The sequence below is a fragment of the Hemiscyllium ocellatum genome, chromosome 33, assembly GCF_020745735.1.
Source record: "Hemiscyllium ocellatum isolate sHemOce1 chromosome 33, sHemOce1.pat.X.cur, whole genome shotgun sequence".
Taxonomy (NCBI): Eukaryota; Metazoa; Chordata; class Chondrichthyes; order Orectolobiformes; family Hemiscylliidae; genus Hemiscyllium; species Hemiscyllium ocellatum.
Window position 1 is genome coordinate 4,896,535 of NC_083433.1, and position 16,463 is coordinate 4,912,997.

General features: G+C 44.1%; 1 protein-coding gene across 1 annotated transcript; it reads right to left on the reverse strand.

Moving 5' to 3' along the window:
* Positions 1-177: 177 nt before the first annotated feature.
* On the reverse strand, positions 178-15,650 carry LOC132831367 (16 kDa beta-galactoside-binding lectin-like). The gene is made up of 4 exons (XM_060849468.1): positions 15,580-15,650; positions 11,834-11,913; positions 10,159-10,330; positions 178-1,105 (listed from the first exon to the last, which is right to left on the reverse strand). Exons 1-4 carry the CDS (start codon positions 15,589-15,591, stop codon positions 959-961), a joined length of 411 nt encoding a protein of 136 aa, XP_060705451.1. The 5' UTR covers positions 15,592-15,650; the 3' UTR covers positions 178-958.
* Positions 15,651-16,463: the final 813 nt, after the last annotated feature.

The following is a 16,463-nucleotide window of genomic DNA, read 5'->3' on the forward strand; positions in this document are numbered from 1 at the left end:
CATTTTACTACTGCAGTGGTGTTAAAACATTAAGTGCAGAATTTATGCAAGATTCCACAAACCAGCATACACTGGACTGTCAGCCTTGTGCTGATGTCAAACAAGCCTAGGCCCCTTTTACAGATTGCATCTCAGAGTTGGTTAAGAAAGGCAGAGACTCGCAAGTTATGCAGGTCAAAGAAAGTGATAATCACATACAATCTCAACTTCTGAGCAACTTTATTCACAAGATCAAACATCTGAATTCTCAATCTGGAGTCAGTTCCTTTAGTGGCCTATCCCCACAGCCAGGTTTCAACAGTTTACAAAAGTTTAATAAAAATTACCACTTGAACAGTGAAATAGCTCAATGAACTAATCCTCATGGTACAATAACACATTAAACTTATTCATATTTGTTCATGAATGTGGATCTAAAGCACCAAGGTCAGTCTGCCCTCAGTAAGAAAATAAGCAGTTTGACAGCAAGAAACTGGCACAGACATTGCTCGGATCAAAAACCCCCCTGCCTCACTCCAAAAAAGTGGGGAGGGGGGGTTTGGTGGGTGAGATGGGATACATTCTGTGGCTAAATCTTTCCATTGTTGGATTAAGGTAACCTTGATCAAAGATAATGTATTTTTAAAAAGTGCTAATGTGCATCAGTCTGCAAAAACTTGGCCACATACTTGAGCAGAATGGTCACTGACTAATTCATTTGAGAATTGACCAAACTTTCTCAGGTAAAGGTCTCCAGTCCAAGAGAATCAAGTCAGTAATCTTTAAAGGCATGGACTGGTCACTAGGAAGCAGACTGAATATGCAAGAGATATAGGGGCTCAACATTGAGAGTTGGTCTTCCAAACAGAATGGGTGGTTCACACTTGGAAAAAAAAGTGTTGATAGTTCAGACAATGCAGTTACCCCTTTGAGAAAGTCACCTCCCCCATAACCATGTCTTAGTTCTGCAAGGCAAATATCAATAGTCAAACTTCAGGGACTTCACTCGAACATCCCCTTGCACTTGGAGGTATGTCATGGTGTCCATAGATGAGCGATTAGGGAACTCCAGAACATAGTCAGGCAACTTAATCTCAAACTTCACTCCAAGGAACATAATGGAAAACTGTTGAAACAAAAAAGATGAAAGGTTATGTTTTGACAATTCATAATCTCAAGCCCATCAGAAAGCTTGTTATTCCTTCCCCCTCCCACTGTCGTCATCCAGTTTCTGACATGCAGATATTCAACTGCGGTAGCACATTCCGTATTTCAGGCTCAAGGACTTCATATTGCAATATTATGACATCTTTGCTGAACCTAATAACTTCTGAATTAAAGACAAAATGGATTCCAAAATTTGATATTTGGTGCATTTTAGCCACAGACCTGTTTCATGAATGTTTATTTATAGTTGACTAAAACTTGGTTAAGAATGCCTGGATAGCCTGAGACAATCCTGACTCAGGCAACTGACTGTGTGGAGTTTGCACATTCTCCCCGTGTCTGCGTGGGTTTCCTCCCACAGTCCAAAGATGTGCGGGTCAGGTGAATTGGCCATGCTAAATTGCCCGTAGTGTTAGGTAAGGGGTAAATGTAGGGGTATGGGTGGGTTGCACTTCAGCGGGTCAGTGTGGACATGGGCCGAAGGGCCTGTTTCCACACCAAGTAATCTAAAAAACCAAACAGTGATTGAAATATAGACAGATCTGCATATACCAGAGAAGATAGGGGCACTAGAGGAGTATAACTTAGCTGAATTCCTGAGAAGTTTGCAACCTAAAAGTTAATGCATGCCTCAGCTCCACATTTTGCTTTAGTATTAGAGCAAGGGTAGCATCCCTAGCCCAAGTCCCCTGGCTCAGGTAAAGTCCTGAGAGCAAGGGATTGAGCTCCAGTGAAATGTCAGGGATACAAAAACCATCCAGACCCTGTGTAAATAGGATCCCAATTCCCTGTGCAGGCAGAACAGAAAGCAAGGAAACGAAGGGATGCAAATTCACCCAGTGAACTATTGGTTAAAGAGGACTAACTAGCCAGATTTTCATCCCTGATTTAAAAACATTTAACTCATCTTGAAATATGGACTTAATCCTCAATTGTTTACTTGGCAAAATTAACCTCCATCCACAATACCTAAAAGTTTAGGCAAATTGTATTTTATTTTGGAGTTTAAAGTTAGTCGTGGTTTGGGAAATCTTGTGTTAAGGGTTACTTTGCTAATAAAACTGGTGTGAATTCTGTCCCAAGCAGAAGTAATCACCCTGACAGCCCAATTGGGATTGGAGGCATTGGATGGTGCTTTTGGACTAGGCCAGACCCCCTCAAACATGTCAAGTAGCTCAGACCCCTAACTGGTCTAGTTGTTTTAAGCAGGTGCAATGCAGATATTTCAGAAGAGATGCAGCTGGTCAACCCACACTTAATGTCCAGAAATTACCAAATAAAAAATTGTCACCTGCAAACCCAACAGATCATCCCAATTTAAATGTTGTACAAAATTCTTGCAAAATCCCTTGATGTGAAGATCAAATACAGTCTTTCAGGAGAAAAATCAGATGGGGGAGGATCAACACAGACCTGCTTCTTCAACTGCCCAATTGCTTTCCATGAATATCAACCAAACTAGGAAAAAGCTGATCTAGGAGAACTGACCACTCCTTTCATTGTACAATTAAAAACTTTAAAGCCCTTTTCCTGTGGCAGTATCACTGGCTATAATCAAATTGGCCCTTTGTCTTTTATGACCTGGCCCAAAAGCCAGACAGCTTGTTAAAAGCAACAGTGTTACCACATAACTTGTGGAAAGTGGGGCATGGTCAGTGCATTCTTCCTGGGGGTGGGGAGTGGAAATAGGAGCAATGGTAGGCCATTCTGTCCTTGAAACCTGCTGTGCTAAGATCATCCTACCCAGTACCTCATTTCCCATCTTCTCTCATCCTTTAGCCCCAAGGACCACTATAAATTACAGTCAGCAACTAGGTCACAGAATGCAAGAGGTTGTACATCAATGCCACAAAAACACTTCCTCTAGCTACCAATGAACAGAAATCACATTGGCAATTCAGAACCACATCTGTTACTGGTGTCCCCTTTGTCAGGGCACATTCTACTGCCCAGTAGCTTTACTGAGCTGCTTTAATATAGATAAAAGGGAACATCAACTGCCTCAGGAAGTAGTGACAGGACAGCAGCTCAAAAATTTGAGAATTAGAAATCACTTTACAATCACTTTCCAAATGTAGCTTCAAAGAACTTAACTGAACATTCTAGGTGGTCAGTTTATCTCAATTCATACCAACATTAATCTAATTCCTAACCAGATTCCTACTGTGTGGAAACAGGCCCTTTGGCCCAACAAGTCCACCTTAGTGTTAGGTGCATCAGTCAGGGAAATGGATCTGGGTGGGTTACTCTATGGGCAATTTAACATGACCAACTCACCTGACCTGCACATCCTTTGACTGTGGGAGGAAACCCATGCAAACAGGGAAAGTTTGCAAACTCTACACAGGCAGAGGCTGGAATTGAACCTGGGACCCTGGTGCTGTGAGGCAGTGCTAACCACTGAGCTGTCACAGAGCAATTAGTCAGCAATTTGGCTGCCATGTCAAAGCCCCAGATTAACATTGAGCAGGTTGAATCTGCTCAGTGATTAACTGCTCCTTCAGTGCCAGGGATCCAGGTTCCATTCCAGCCTTGGCTGGCTCAAGTCTGTAGGTAAACACGCTAGAAACCCGAGTCTGGATTAGAGTGGTGCTGGAAAAGTAGAGTAGGTCAGGCAGCATCCAAGGAGCAGGAAAATAGACATTTTGGGCAAAAGCTCTTCAGGCAGAGTGCCTCTGGGGTGGAGAGAAGAAAGTAGCATGGAGTACAATAGGCGAATGGGGGTGGGGACAGGTGATAGGTCAGAGAGGGAGGGTGGGGAGAAGGTAGCAAAGAGTACTGGGTCTGTGGGAGTTTCCCCACAGGTGCTCTGGTTTCCTCCCATACTCCAGATGAATAAGCCATAAGTGTGGTGTTGTGGGGGTAGGGTTGACAGAAGATGCTGTTGAGGGTCAGTGATCTGATGGGCCATTGGGTTTCTTTCTGCAGTTAGAATGGTGTTGTTAGTCAACCCTATTTGCTAATATTTCACCACAAGTTGGTCAGCCCACTCCCAGTGGGCTACAGACAAGTTTGAAATTAGAGAGTGCTCTGGGATTTGCTGCTTGGAGGAGCAAAATTCCTGACTCCAGGGGATAATGTTGCTGGAAAACCTCAGGTCTGGCATCTGTGGAGACCAGTTAATTTCAGGCAGACAGTCACCCTTTGCCAGAAGGAATGTTTGTAGAAGATAGGGACTGGGGAAATGGGGTAAGGAGTAGTGATAGGTAAAGATAGAGCCCAAAGAACAGTTGGCCCAGAAAAGATTAGAAAGTGGTCAGCCTCAATAAATGGCTGTTAAGGGGTATCACTAGCGGGGAACTGTTAGTGGATAACAGCAGACCATGTGATATGGCCTGGAGTGCAATAGTTGATTAAGGGCATAGGGAGGAGGTGCCTCAAACTAAAAAAATACTGAGCTCCAGTCAAGTTATTTTGCTTTCTGCCTCTTGCAGAGAATAAAGATATTTATGGGCAGCACAGTGGCAGTGGTTAGCACTGCTGTCTCAGTGCCTGAGACCCAGGTACAATTTGACTCCGCAAATTCCACAGTCAGTCGCCTTTCTCCCTGTGTCTGCGTGGGTTTCCTCCAGGTGCTCTGGTTTCCTCCCAGTCCAAAGATGTGGGAGTCAGGTGAATTGGCCATGCTAAATTGCCTGTGTTAGGCAAGGGGTAAATATAGGGGTATGGGTGGGTTTTGCTTTGGTGGGTCAGTGTGGACTTGTTGGGCTGAAGGGCCTGTTTCCATGCTGTAAGTAATCTAATTTCAGGTCATAGAGATCCCAAAGTGACTCAATTTTTGACTCCAAGAATCTTTAGTTTGAGGCATCCACAACAAGCTTTCTCAGACTCATGTGGACATTGGTTGCAAAGGCCAGAAACATCTCCTTCCTCAGGCAGGAGGGGAAGTTTGGCAAGGCAAATAACCTCGTCAACTTAGTTATGTCAGAGAGCATTGTCTGGATGTAATCACTACTATCATGGGGCAAGCCAGACAGAACAGCCAGGGAATTCCTAGAGGCATGGCATTCATCCACAAACTCCATCAACAAACACATCGACCTGGACCCAATATACCAACCACTACAGCAGACAGCTGAAACTGACACCCAGAAGTGGCAAGGACAGACCACTATAAATACCGGAAGAAACATCAGTTACCTGGTATGGTAACTGTACCATTCAAGATCGGAGATGGTTACAGAGAATGGTGAACTCAGCCCTCAATCACAAAGGCTAACCTTCCATCTACAGAATCCATCTACCAGGCCCACTGTCAAGGACGGGCCACCAGCATTTTCAAAGATCCATCCCAACCTAGCAAAGCTTTTCTACAAGCTCTACCAGAGGAGGTAGAGAAGCCTGAACACTACCCTACTCTTGAGACCAGCTGGTGCGTAGCTGTTTGAAAATACTGAATGGCATTGGCCTGTGTGTTTTTGCTGCTGTTTATCTATAATTTACATACCTATGCTATTTAGTTATGATCTGCCTGTATTGCAGAGAGACAGCTTGTGCTTCTGTACATATGACAATTAATATTTGCATCTGTCCAAATTACTGCTGTAGGGAGTGTTTGCTCACCATACACACTAATAGCCCATCTTTGTGCTGCTACAAGCTGTTCGCAGTTAAAGTTTGCAGCAACTGCCACCTAGTGTAGAACTACAGCATTAACTGTTACCATCTTGTTTAAAAAACGTTCCCAATTCAAAAGGTCTTTAGACAGCATGTTCCAAATCCATGACTTCCAGAGATACACAAGAAGATCACCCCTGCAAGTCACATCTTGACTTTGCAATATCACTTCCTTCAAAAACAAATCCTCCCAAGGCCACTGAAGGAGTCTGCAGCACAGACTAGTCTTCACAAGAGCTCAGACCAACTTGAAGGACAGCTAGGGGCAGGCAACAAAATACTGCTGGGTGGGCAGCATGGTGACACAGCAGTTAGCACTGCTGCCTCAGCACCAGAGACCCAGGTTCAATTCCCAACACATTCCCCGTGTCTGCGTGGGTTTCCTCCCACAGCCCAAAGATGTGCGGGTCAGGTGAATTGGCCATGCTAAATTGCCTGTAGTGTTAGGTAAAGGGGGGTAAGTGTAGGGGAATGGGTGGGTTGTGCTTCAGTGGGTCAGTGTGAACTTGTTAGGCCGAAGGGCCTGTTTCCACAAAGTAATCTAATCTGCTCCAGCCAGGAGCACCCATACCCCTGAGTAAATAAAAGCCTCCAAACCAGGGCAATGAAACATGAACTGACATGTGCCAGTCCAGGAACTGAACTAATGACACATGTACCCCTGAGGAGAAAGTGAGGACTGCAGATGCTGGAGATCAGAGCTGAAAAAATGTTGCTGGAAAAGCACATCAGGTCAGGCAGCATCCAAGGAGCAGAGAATTGACATTTCAGGCATAAAGCTGTGCCAAGCAGGCTGAGATAAAAGGAGAAGGACTGGGGGAGGGGCACTAGAAATGCAATAGGTGGAAGGAGGTCAAGGTGAGGGTGATAGGCTGGAGGTGGAGGGGTCAGGAAGAAGATTGCAGGTTAGGAAGGCAGTGCTGAGTTTGAGGGATTTGACAGAGACAAGTGGGGGGGGGGGGGGGGGGGGGGGAGGGGAAGTGAGGAAACTGGAGAAATCTGAGTTCATCCCTTGTGGTTGGAGGGTTCCTAGGCAGAAGAGGAGGTGCTCTTCCTCCAGCAGAAATGTTGCCATGGTCTGGCGATGGAAGAGTCCAAAGACCTGCATGTCCTTGGTGGAGTGGGAGGGGGAGTTGAAGTGTTGAGCCACGGGGTGGTTGGGTTGATTGTTTCTGGGACACCCCAGACCATTCTGCAAGTAAGCGGCCTGTCTCCCAATGTAGAGGAGGCCACATCGGGTGCAGTAAATGGTGTGGAGGTGCAGGTGAATTTGTGGTGGATATGGAAGGTCTCTTGGGGCCTTGGAGGGAAGGGGGAAAGGTGTGGGCACAAGCTTGCATTTCTTGCAGTTGCAGGGGAAGGTGCTGGGAGTGGAGATTGGGTTGGTGGGGGGGTGGACCTGACAAGGGAGTCAGGTTTTTGGAATGCTGATAGGGGAGGGAAATATATCTCTGGTGGTGGGGTCTGTTTGGAGGTGGTGGAAATGACAACGGATGATATGATGTATACGGAGGTTGGTGGGGTGGTAGGTGAGGACCAGTGGGGTTCTGTCCTGGTGGCAATTAGAGGGATGGGGTTCAAGGGCAGAGAAGTGGGAAGTGGAGGGCAATCAATCACATCTGGGGGAAAATTGCAGTCTTTGAAGGAGGCAGCCATTTGGGTTGTATGGTATTGGAACTGGTCCTCCGGGGAGCAGTTAGTGGAGATGAAGGAATATACCCCTGCCCCATACAAGTTAAGCAACTATCCACTGGAGTGAACCAGTAATATTCTGGGTTGGTTCAGGCCTCACCATAGCACAAGGTGAAGGGAAGAGTGCAGATTGCATTAGAGCTACAGAGTAGAACATGCCTGGCCATGAGATGCTGCCTGAACAGCTGTGCTTTTCTAGCACTACTCCAGAACCTGGTTTCCAGCATCTGCAGTCCAACATTGGAAACCAGGGAACAAAGTATAAGTGTGGAGAAGCTCAGCAGGTCTGACAAAATAGTGTTGAGGAATTAGCTATTGAGTCAGATGACTGCTACACCACAATAGTGACCAGATGGTTAACAGCTACACTTGCTACAATTAAATAAATTCAACCTTCCCACAAAGTGGCCAATTGGCTCAGCTTAAAATGAGTAACACCTCTAGACCATTGCTTCCAGACAGTTTTTCCCAAAATATTCTAGTCTTTCCTTCATTACTTTGGCCATAATTTGCTGGGATCAATCTTAATTGATAACACTTATTTGCCACCCCTCCACCTCATCTTGGGGGTAAAACATGATCCATACCAATTACCATCATCAATCCCAAGGATCTTCAAGAGCTAGTTTCTCCAGTCATCCCTTTACATTGACTATTTTTGATTTCAGATCACAAGGCTGCTTCAAGATTTAAACGGAAATGCAGCAACCATCAAGTGGATATCACCTGCAGGTATAGCCACCAGGCATAGCACACAACTGTCAGTCTGAAAATGGATGTTCATGGGAACACAAACTGACTGTATCCAATATTCCAAAGCAAACCCCATCTAAACAGTAGATGCTCAACTGACATTGTCCAATCTGGAGTGTAATGGTTGTCCCTAGGGAGTAGGCACTGATCTTTTTGCAGTCTGAAAGAACTCTGCATTCAGAGGAACACTATTACACCAATAGTACATAGCAAGCCAAGCACAAGATTAAAAGCAGAAGCTAGCTGGTTTAAACCACAGCACTGGTGCCACTTTGTAGCAGTGATGGTAGGTTGAGATTAAGGACAGCCTGGTTTCTGTGGGGGAAGTGTACCAGAATACAATGTGGTAGAATACAAGCTGGATCCAGAGCTGCTAGAAGAAGTGTTCCAGATTGCCAATCCCGCTATACAATTCTTAATATGCCCTCTCACCAACCCAGCTTCTAACTTTACTGTCAGGTCTTGCTCAGAGGGACAGCCTAGTACACTTTAAAAATCCATCCTCTTCTTCCCAATCCACCTTAACTTACAGGTAACAAATACAAGCCAGGTGAGACCAACTTAGTTTGGGATTATGTTCAGCATAGACTGAATCCAAAGTGTGCTGCTGGAAAAGCACAGCAGGATTCCCTGCTCTTCAGATGCTGCCTGACCTACTGTGCTTTTCCAGCACTACACAAATCTGACCTCCAGTCCTTTCTCCCAACATAGACCCTTGGTTCCAGTCTGGACTATTGCTTTTTGGATTTAAACTGTACAAAGACCTTGGTCAGATGAGAATTAATTCAGCCTCTCCCACACAGGAACTGGTCAGATATTACTTGGACGAACTGAAGCTGTCATAACTATGGCAAGAGTATGTTGGCTTTCACAAGAGTGAACAGCAAGACACTCACCCTGAGATGGACAGTAGTACAAGTCAAAGTTTTTGTTGCAAATGTTTCGTCCCCTGGCTAGGAGACATCAGTGCTCTGGAGCCTCCTGCAAAGCGCTTCTTTGATGTTTCTTCTGGTATTTAGTGGTCTGTCCTTGCCACTTCTGGGTGTCAGTTTCAGCTGTCTGCTGTAGTGGTTGGTATATTGGGTCCAGGTTGATGTGTTGATGGAGTTTGTGGATGAATGCCATGCCTCTAGGAATTCCCTGGCTGTTCTGTCTGGCTTGCCCCATGATAGTAGTGTTTTCCCAGTCAAATTCATGTTGCTGGTTGTCTGAGTGTGTGGCTACTAGGGATAGCTAGTAGTGTTGTTTTGTGGCTAGTTGGTGTTCATGTATGCAGATTATTAGCTGTCTTCCTGTTTGTCCTATATAGTGTTTTGTGCAGTCCTTGCATGGTATTTTATAAACTACATTAGTTTTGCTCAGTTTATAAAATACCATGAAGGACTGCACAAAACACTACATAGGACAAACAGGAAGACAGCTAACAATCTGCATACATGAACACCAACTAGCCACAAAACAACATGACCAGCTATCCCTAGTAGCCACACACAAACAAACAACATTAATTCGACTGGGAAAACACTACTATCATAGGGCAAGCCAGACAGAACAGCCAGGGAATTCCTAGAGGCATGGCATTCATCCACAAACTCCATCAACAAACACATCAACCTGGACCCAATATACCAACCACTAGTGGACAGCTGAAACTGACACCCAGAAACAGCAAGGACAGACCACTATAAATACCGGAAGAAACATCAAGAAGCGCTTCACAGGAGGCTCCAGAGCACTGATGATGTCTCCTAGCCAGGGGACAACATTTGCAACAAAAACTTCCAGCTCGGCGAACAGAACTACTACAACAAGCACCCGAGCTACAAATCTTCACACAAACTTTAAGTACAACTCAAAGCCCCAGGACTCAAATGATAGATTCAGATGCCAACCCCCTGGTTAAGGACATTTACAGCTAGATCATTCACAAGTGACAGATCCCATACTCACCTTAAAGCACTCTCCCTTCTCAAATACAAAGGTTTCATCTCTCTGCTCAGTGCACCACACACCATCTTCTTTACTGTTGCAGACAATCACTTTACCATCCTGATCATCATCAAACCTTGGGTTAAAGTGTAATGCCAATGTAGAGTCATCTTTTCCCAGGCTGATTGCAAACCTGGAAACAAACAGAAGTGTTCAGATTCTGTGCTCCTGCACACAATCTTCCAAAAGGAAAATATTGCTGTAATTTCCCTCCACTGAAGAGGCTGATACTCAGCCCACTTCACCCTCAAGTTCAACCATTCATAGGTAAGCTTATACCAAGTGGGAAGCCATTTCAGACTCTGTCAGCTACAGTTCTAAATCTGGATGATGAGACTTCCTCCCCATCTCCTTCCCACCCAAAAGTTCTAAAAAGCAGCTCAAGGCTAAACTGATACCAACACAAAAAAAAAGCTCTCAAGGCTTATGGTTCAGGGTACTAATTCTGCATGAGAAGACTGGTCCAGTCACTGCTGCTGAGAATGGGACTGTTAGGTCACCTAGCCATGGACTGTTCAGGTTTCTCAACTCATTACACTGTACTCCTACATCTGTCAGACTACTCCAGTCTTCCTTCCACCTCTTGCATATACCATAGTGTCATTGGATAGCACTAATATAAAGACAATATGGAGAATATGGTGGGTTCTGCATTTCTGTTCCTAGAACACTGACAAGATCTCTGTTGAAAGATTGCCACTAACCACAGAAAGCATGAAAGTCATTTTTCACTTGCTCCAGGAGCAAGGTTGGGACATTTTCATAAATGTATTGACTGCAGCACTTTGGGCCCCAGGGAGAGTTTAACAATTGTCTAAATTCATGTCTTGTAAAAGGTACCACATGGCATTCCATGAATGGAAGATCTTAACCACATCAAGAATACCATGGTGCAAGGATACTAGGATATTGCACATCAACCCTATTCTGGGTCTTGTGTTCAAGATAGAGGACCATTCCTCAAGCCAAACAAACTAAACAAAAGAAAAATCTTAGTTGCTGCTAATCTTCTGCAATAGACTCACTGGAAAAAAGTTCAACTAAATCCTAATAACCTCCCAAAGCACCTTACAAGTACTCAAGTAAGAAGTCTCAGGAACAAACCAAGTAGTGAGAGAAACTCTCATCTTGAGAGAAACAGCAAAAGGTGCAAGCCTGGTATGACTCTTCATAAGCTCACACAAACAATAGGCAGCAGTGGCTAAGTGGTTAGCACTGCTGCCTCAGTGCCAGGGACCCAGCATTTGATTCAACCCTCAGGCAACTTTCTCCTCATGTCTACATGGGTTTCCTCCCACAGTCCAAGGATGTGGAGGTTGCATAGCCAAAAATCAACTCATGTCACCCATATAGGGTCCAGGGGTGTTAGGCTAGATGGATTAATCATGGGAAGATTAAGGCTTAGAGGGATGGGGTGGGTCACACTTGAGGGTGTGTGTGGACTCCATGGGCCAAAACAGTTGCTTCCACATTGCAGGAAAGTTTAAACTAGTAGTATCACAACCAAGGACAAAAACCAAAGTCAATATGTTCATGAAAGAAATCATCCAGTCACTTCAGAGCACCACAGTTAGAGGAGTTTGCAAGGCTAAGACAGTAGCAGAATAGGGGCATTAAAAAGTGATTGAAGTCTTACCTGTCTGCCTCTGGGTCAGTAAAGACTTTAAATTTGACAGTGTCACCAATCTTCATGTCAACATCAAACATTTCCAAGACCTATTGAGATCACACCATAGGGGAGATGTTTAAGGACACTGCTTGTAATCCATATCAGTGCCACCACCCCCTCCACTCAATCGTCTGCTTCAACCCCAATTCAAACTCAAATTCAAGGAATGTGGAAGCCAAAGCTGGTGTCAATAGTGACCGTTAAGTCTCAAGAGATTAATGGACGTCAAAGGGAGGAATTCTGTCCTTACCCTCAGGAAAAATGAATTACCTCAACAGCCTGAGCAAACTATTTGACCAAGGACTATTTGAATGGACTACAGTCAGCAACACAGGCCATGTAAGCAGTTGGATTGGACAATGGCAGGGGGAGGGTAGAAACTCACCCACAGTTTATTGGGAATTAACCAGGAGAATGGAAGTTGGAAGACTTCCCAAACAGCTCAAAGTTAGTCAGCCAACTTGGAGTCCATTAAAGGGGACAAGTTAGTGGAATGGTACATTTACTTCAAAGACAATTCACTGAAGAATTTAAAGCTGAACAGTAAATCCAACTGGGTCTAGATTAGAGTGGTGCTGGAACAGCACCTGAGAAGCAGGAAAATAGACATTTCAGGCAAAAGCCCTTCAGCAGGAAGGGAGGCAGGGAGCCTGCTGAGTGGGGAGATAAATGAGGGGGTGGGGAGAAAGTAGCATAGAGATTGTACTTTATGCTACCTTCTCCCCCACCCCCTTTATCTCCACTCCAGGGGCACCCTGCCTCTAATACTGATGAGGGGCTTTTGCCTAAAAACCATCTATTTTCCTGGTCGTCAGATGCTGCCTGACCTGCTGCGCTTTTCCAGCACCACTAATCTAGACAGTGGATGAGTGAAGACTGGAACAAAGCAGATATTTAGTCAGTGGGAGAATTCTATCCATCCTTCATTTTGAGCAAGGATGAAAGTAGCACAGTTTGTATTCCTTAGACATCTTGCTTCTTTAGAATTGAGAATTCTGAAGAGAAGCATCAAAACAAAAACCCTGGAAGCATGCATGCTGCTACAGCAACCATTCTAATGCTTCAAGCTAATTTAGCCTAACTCAGCAGGCAAGGTCAGGGGGTTATACATAATCCATGTTCCAGAATAGCTATCAGTGGCACTCACAGTTCATTTCACAAAGTGAGATACTCTCATTGAAGTGTTGAGAAAGGATTTTTCCAGAGAGTGAAAGCATCTCCAACAGAAAAAAGATAGCTAATTGCCAGTCATCATTTGCAGTCAGCAATATCAAAGACAGGCCTGATCATGTCAATGGAGGAGTGTAATGTTTACTGTGATGGGAGATTTACATCAGACTCAATTTGAAGAATGCTTTTTTTGGAATTCTGTCAACTTCCACTCAACAGAATTAGACAATTGTAAATTAAAGGATGCAGTATCAAAGATTTGGTGTTTTGAAAATAGTATGTGCTGTGAGGACAGGTGTTGCTTTTTAGGCAAAGGGTTAAAACCAAAAAGTTGCAATGATGTAGTGGTTCTGTTCATCGAGCTGGAAGTTTTTGTTGCAAACGTTTTGTCCCCTGGCTAGGAGACATCAGTGCTCTGGAGCCTCCTGCGAAGCGCTTCTTTGATGTTTCTGCGAAGCAATTCACAGGAGGCTCCAGAGCACTGGAGATGTCTCCTAGCCAGGGGACGAAACGTTTGCAACAAAAACTTCCAGCTCGGCGAACAGAACCACTACAACAAGCACCCGAGCTACAAATCTTCGCACAAATTTTGAGGTGCGATGATGCTGTCCCTCCCTGAGGCAGCAGCCTGGACTCCAGTCTCACCTGCTCCAGGAGGTGGATTGTAGCTGCCTAAACAGATTTATTGACTTCTTGGGTTTTAAAGAAATCTATTCTTTCTGCAAGAAGATTTAAATATTTATTAAATGTGGGGCTTATATCCCTACCCCCAGGCCAGGAAACCAAGGGTTTATGACCTACTTTATTCACAGGAGGAGGATATCACTGGCTAAGCCAGCATTTATTGGCTCTCTAACTGCCCTCTGGGCAATTAAGAATCAATCACATCACTGTGGGTCTGCAGTCACTAGACCAGACGAGGCAAGGATGGCAGTTTCTGTCCCAAGGAAATTAGTGAGCCATGTGGGTGGTCTCCAAGAACTGGAGACTAGATCATGGTCATATGATAATTCTAGATTTTTAAACTGAATTCCAATTCCACCATCTGTTGAGATTTGAACCTGGGATCTCAACATTAATCTTGGTAAAAGTGGTCACAATAATAGCAAGTCATTCCCTTCCACCACCTACTCTAGAGTAGAGCAGGACATTGCAAAGAGTCAACCAAAAACAGCTGAGGAAGAGTTAATATGCAGCATTGTCAGATTAGAGACTGTGCAGTACCTAGTCTCCCCATAACTAGGGGGAAGGGTCATTTTCAGCATCTAAACCCCCATTATTCCACTAACCCCCATAAATTCCACTAGCAGAGCCTGTTAGTTACTAAAGCAGAGGAACTGAAACAGATTCCCAAGACAGTTTATTTCCAGGTCAAACTCTAGTAGAGACTAGAAGCTGCTAAAACAGTCAGCTGCAAGTGAATCAAAGTTGTAGATTCACATCCTATTCTAGAAGGATGGATTTATAATCCAGGTCAAAGGAGGGTTAGGGGTCATGCCATTTCCCAATAGCATCCTAGGTTCAAATTCCACCTGCTCCAGAGAGGGACCATAACATCTGATCAGGTCAGTCAAGAACATCTTGAACCCAGGACTACAGTATCAGATAATACCTTTCAGGGAAAAGCAAACAGCAGCATTAAGCATAGACCAATCTCCCTATATAGGGTTGTTTAAAGATATCCCATGATAATTTGAAGGCAGAGCCCCTCCCCCAAACCAATTTAGCCTCCAATCACATGAGCTAAATAAATTCAGATTAGCACAAGCAGGAATTCACCTTGCTCAAAAGTGGAACGGTTCCCTACACTGCACTCCAAACATTGTTAGCTACAAAATGCTGTTGATACAGAATTGCAGGCTTTGAGAAAGTCCAAAAGGAGCCAAGTTGTAAAACAGATGAAAATACAAACTTACAGAATTGTGGAGAGTTCTTATGGAATTTGAAAGAAATGCAGGAAGTTTAGTTTTGATAATAAAGTTTGATCTGAGGCATGAGTTACATCATGTTTAAGCCACTTACTAATTTAGGTGGTAGCTTTGTTTCAAGATACATACCTGAGTTTTAAACAAAATCCTAAAACAGAAAGTCCTAATTTAAGATTTAATCACACAGTTGAGATCTGGGTATTGATAAATTCCTGGATTTAAAAGGACCTCAAAACAAGAGCCATGGACTAATATCATGTCTCATAAGTATTCAGTTTCTGAAAGCATTGCAGAAAGTCACATACAAGTCCATTATTTCGTTAGTCTCTCCAACTTGTATGCCACTACTCACCCACACAACCCAATTTATTCAAGCATTTAAGTCATCAGGCTTATTAACAAAGGCTTCTGAACACTAAAGTGATTACATTTTTGTAAAAGTGACTAACTACACAGGAAAAAACCTTCAGAAATAACGCTCACTTACTACAAGTTAAAGGCCTTAATGAGATACATTGCTGACAAAGCAACTATTAGACGCCCGCTGTGAATCAATGGCAACACAAGCTTTAAACTGCAGCACATCTGTCAACCCAACATTCAGCCAATACTCACAGTCTTCATCATCTCGGGCTTGTACGGTTAACTCTAGCTTTCAACTAACCATGTGAAACAATCGCTCCAACCACAGCCTGTATGAATACCATCAGTCATCAGCTGACACATGATTGGCATTTAAGATGGTCCAATCAGTGTGCTTTCTTTCGAAGATTCAACCCACCCTCCGTCCTGTCATTTGTCCATCCCTTGGAAGCAACAGCCAATCAAAGCATCCAGTGCAGGGGGATACTGATACAAGTGGCGGAGATGGAGCTGGTGGGAAAATCGGATTTAAAGGGATCTGATGTTTACTGTCCCTGAGGTGGGTGGGAGGGTAACTCGAGCAGTTTGATTCAGATGGTTAAAGTTTTTCTTATATTTTAAAGGTTGGAAAAAAGACAGGTGTAAGGACCAGTCTGTACCAGGTACATGGGAGTGTGCCAGAGGGAATTAAAGGGTATAGTTCCAAGATTTTAGTTTGTTAGTTTTAGACACTTTATTGAATAATATTTTCAGATAGAAAGAATGTATTCACTCGCTATACATATTTTAACATATGGTAAAGTAAAGCTCTATTGGCTGTTTGCAACGCAGAGTGGCATTAACAGCATCAGCTCAATTCCTGCATTGGCTGAGGTGATCTTGAAGGTCCCATATTCTCAAGCTTGCTGCTTGACTGAGGTGTGGTGACACTCTGGTTAAATCACCACCAGTTATTTCTCTCTAATGAGAGAATAGTCCTGTGACTCACCTGTAAGGAAAATCCTATTGAGAGTTGACCCATGAAAGGCTGCTGGACCAAACAACATCCCTGGCAGAGTGCTCAGAGGATGCTTTGAATTACTAGTGGATGTTCTCATGGACATCTTTAACCTCTCTCTGAGCTGTGCCATAGTTAC

Excerpts from the sequence above, each read along its gene's own strand:
- LOC132831367 (XM_060849468.1), bottom strand. Across the intron at positions 10,331-11,833 it reads ACTGACCCAGAGGCAGACAG|GTTTGCAATCAGCCTGGGAA; the intron begins GTAAGACTTCAA and ends GTTTGTTTCCAG. Across the intron at positions 1,106-10,158 it reads AGAAGGGAGAGTGCTTTAAG|TTTTCCATTATGTTCCTTGG; the intron begins GTGAGTATGGGA and ends TTGTTTCAACAG.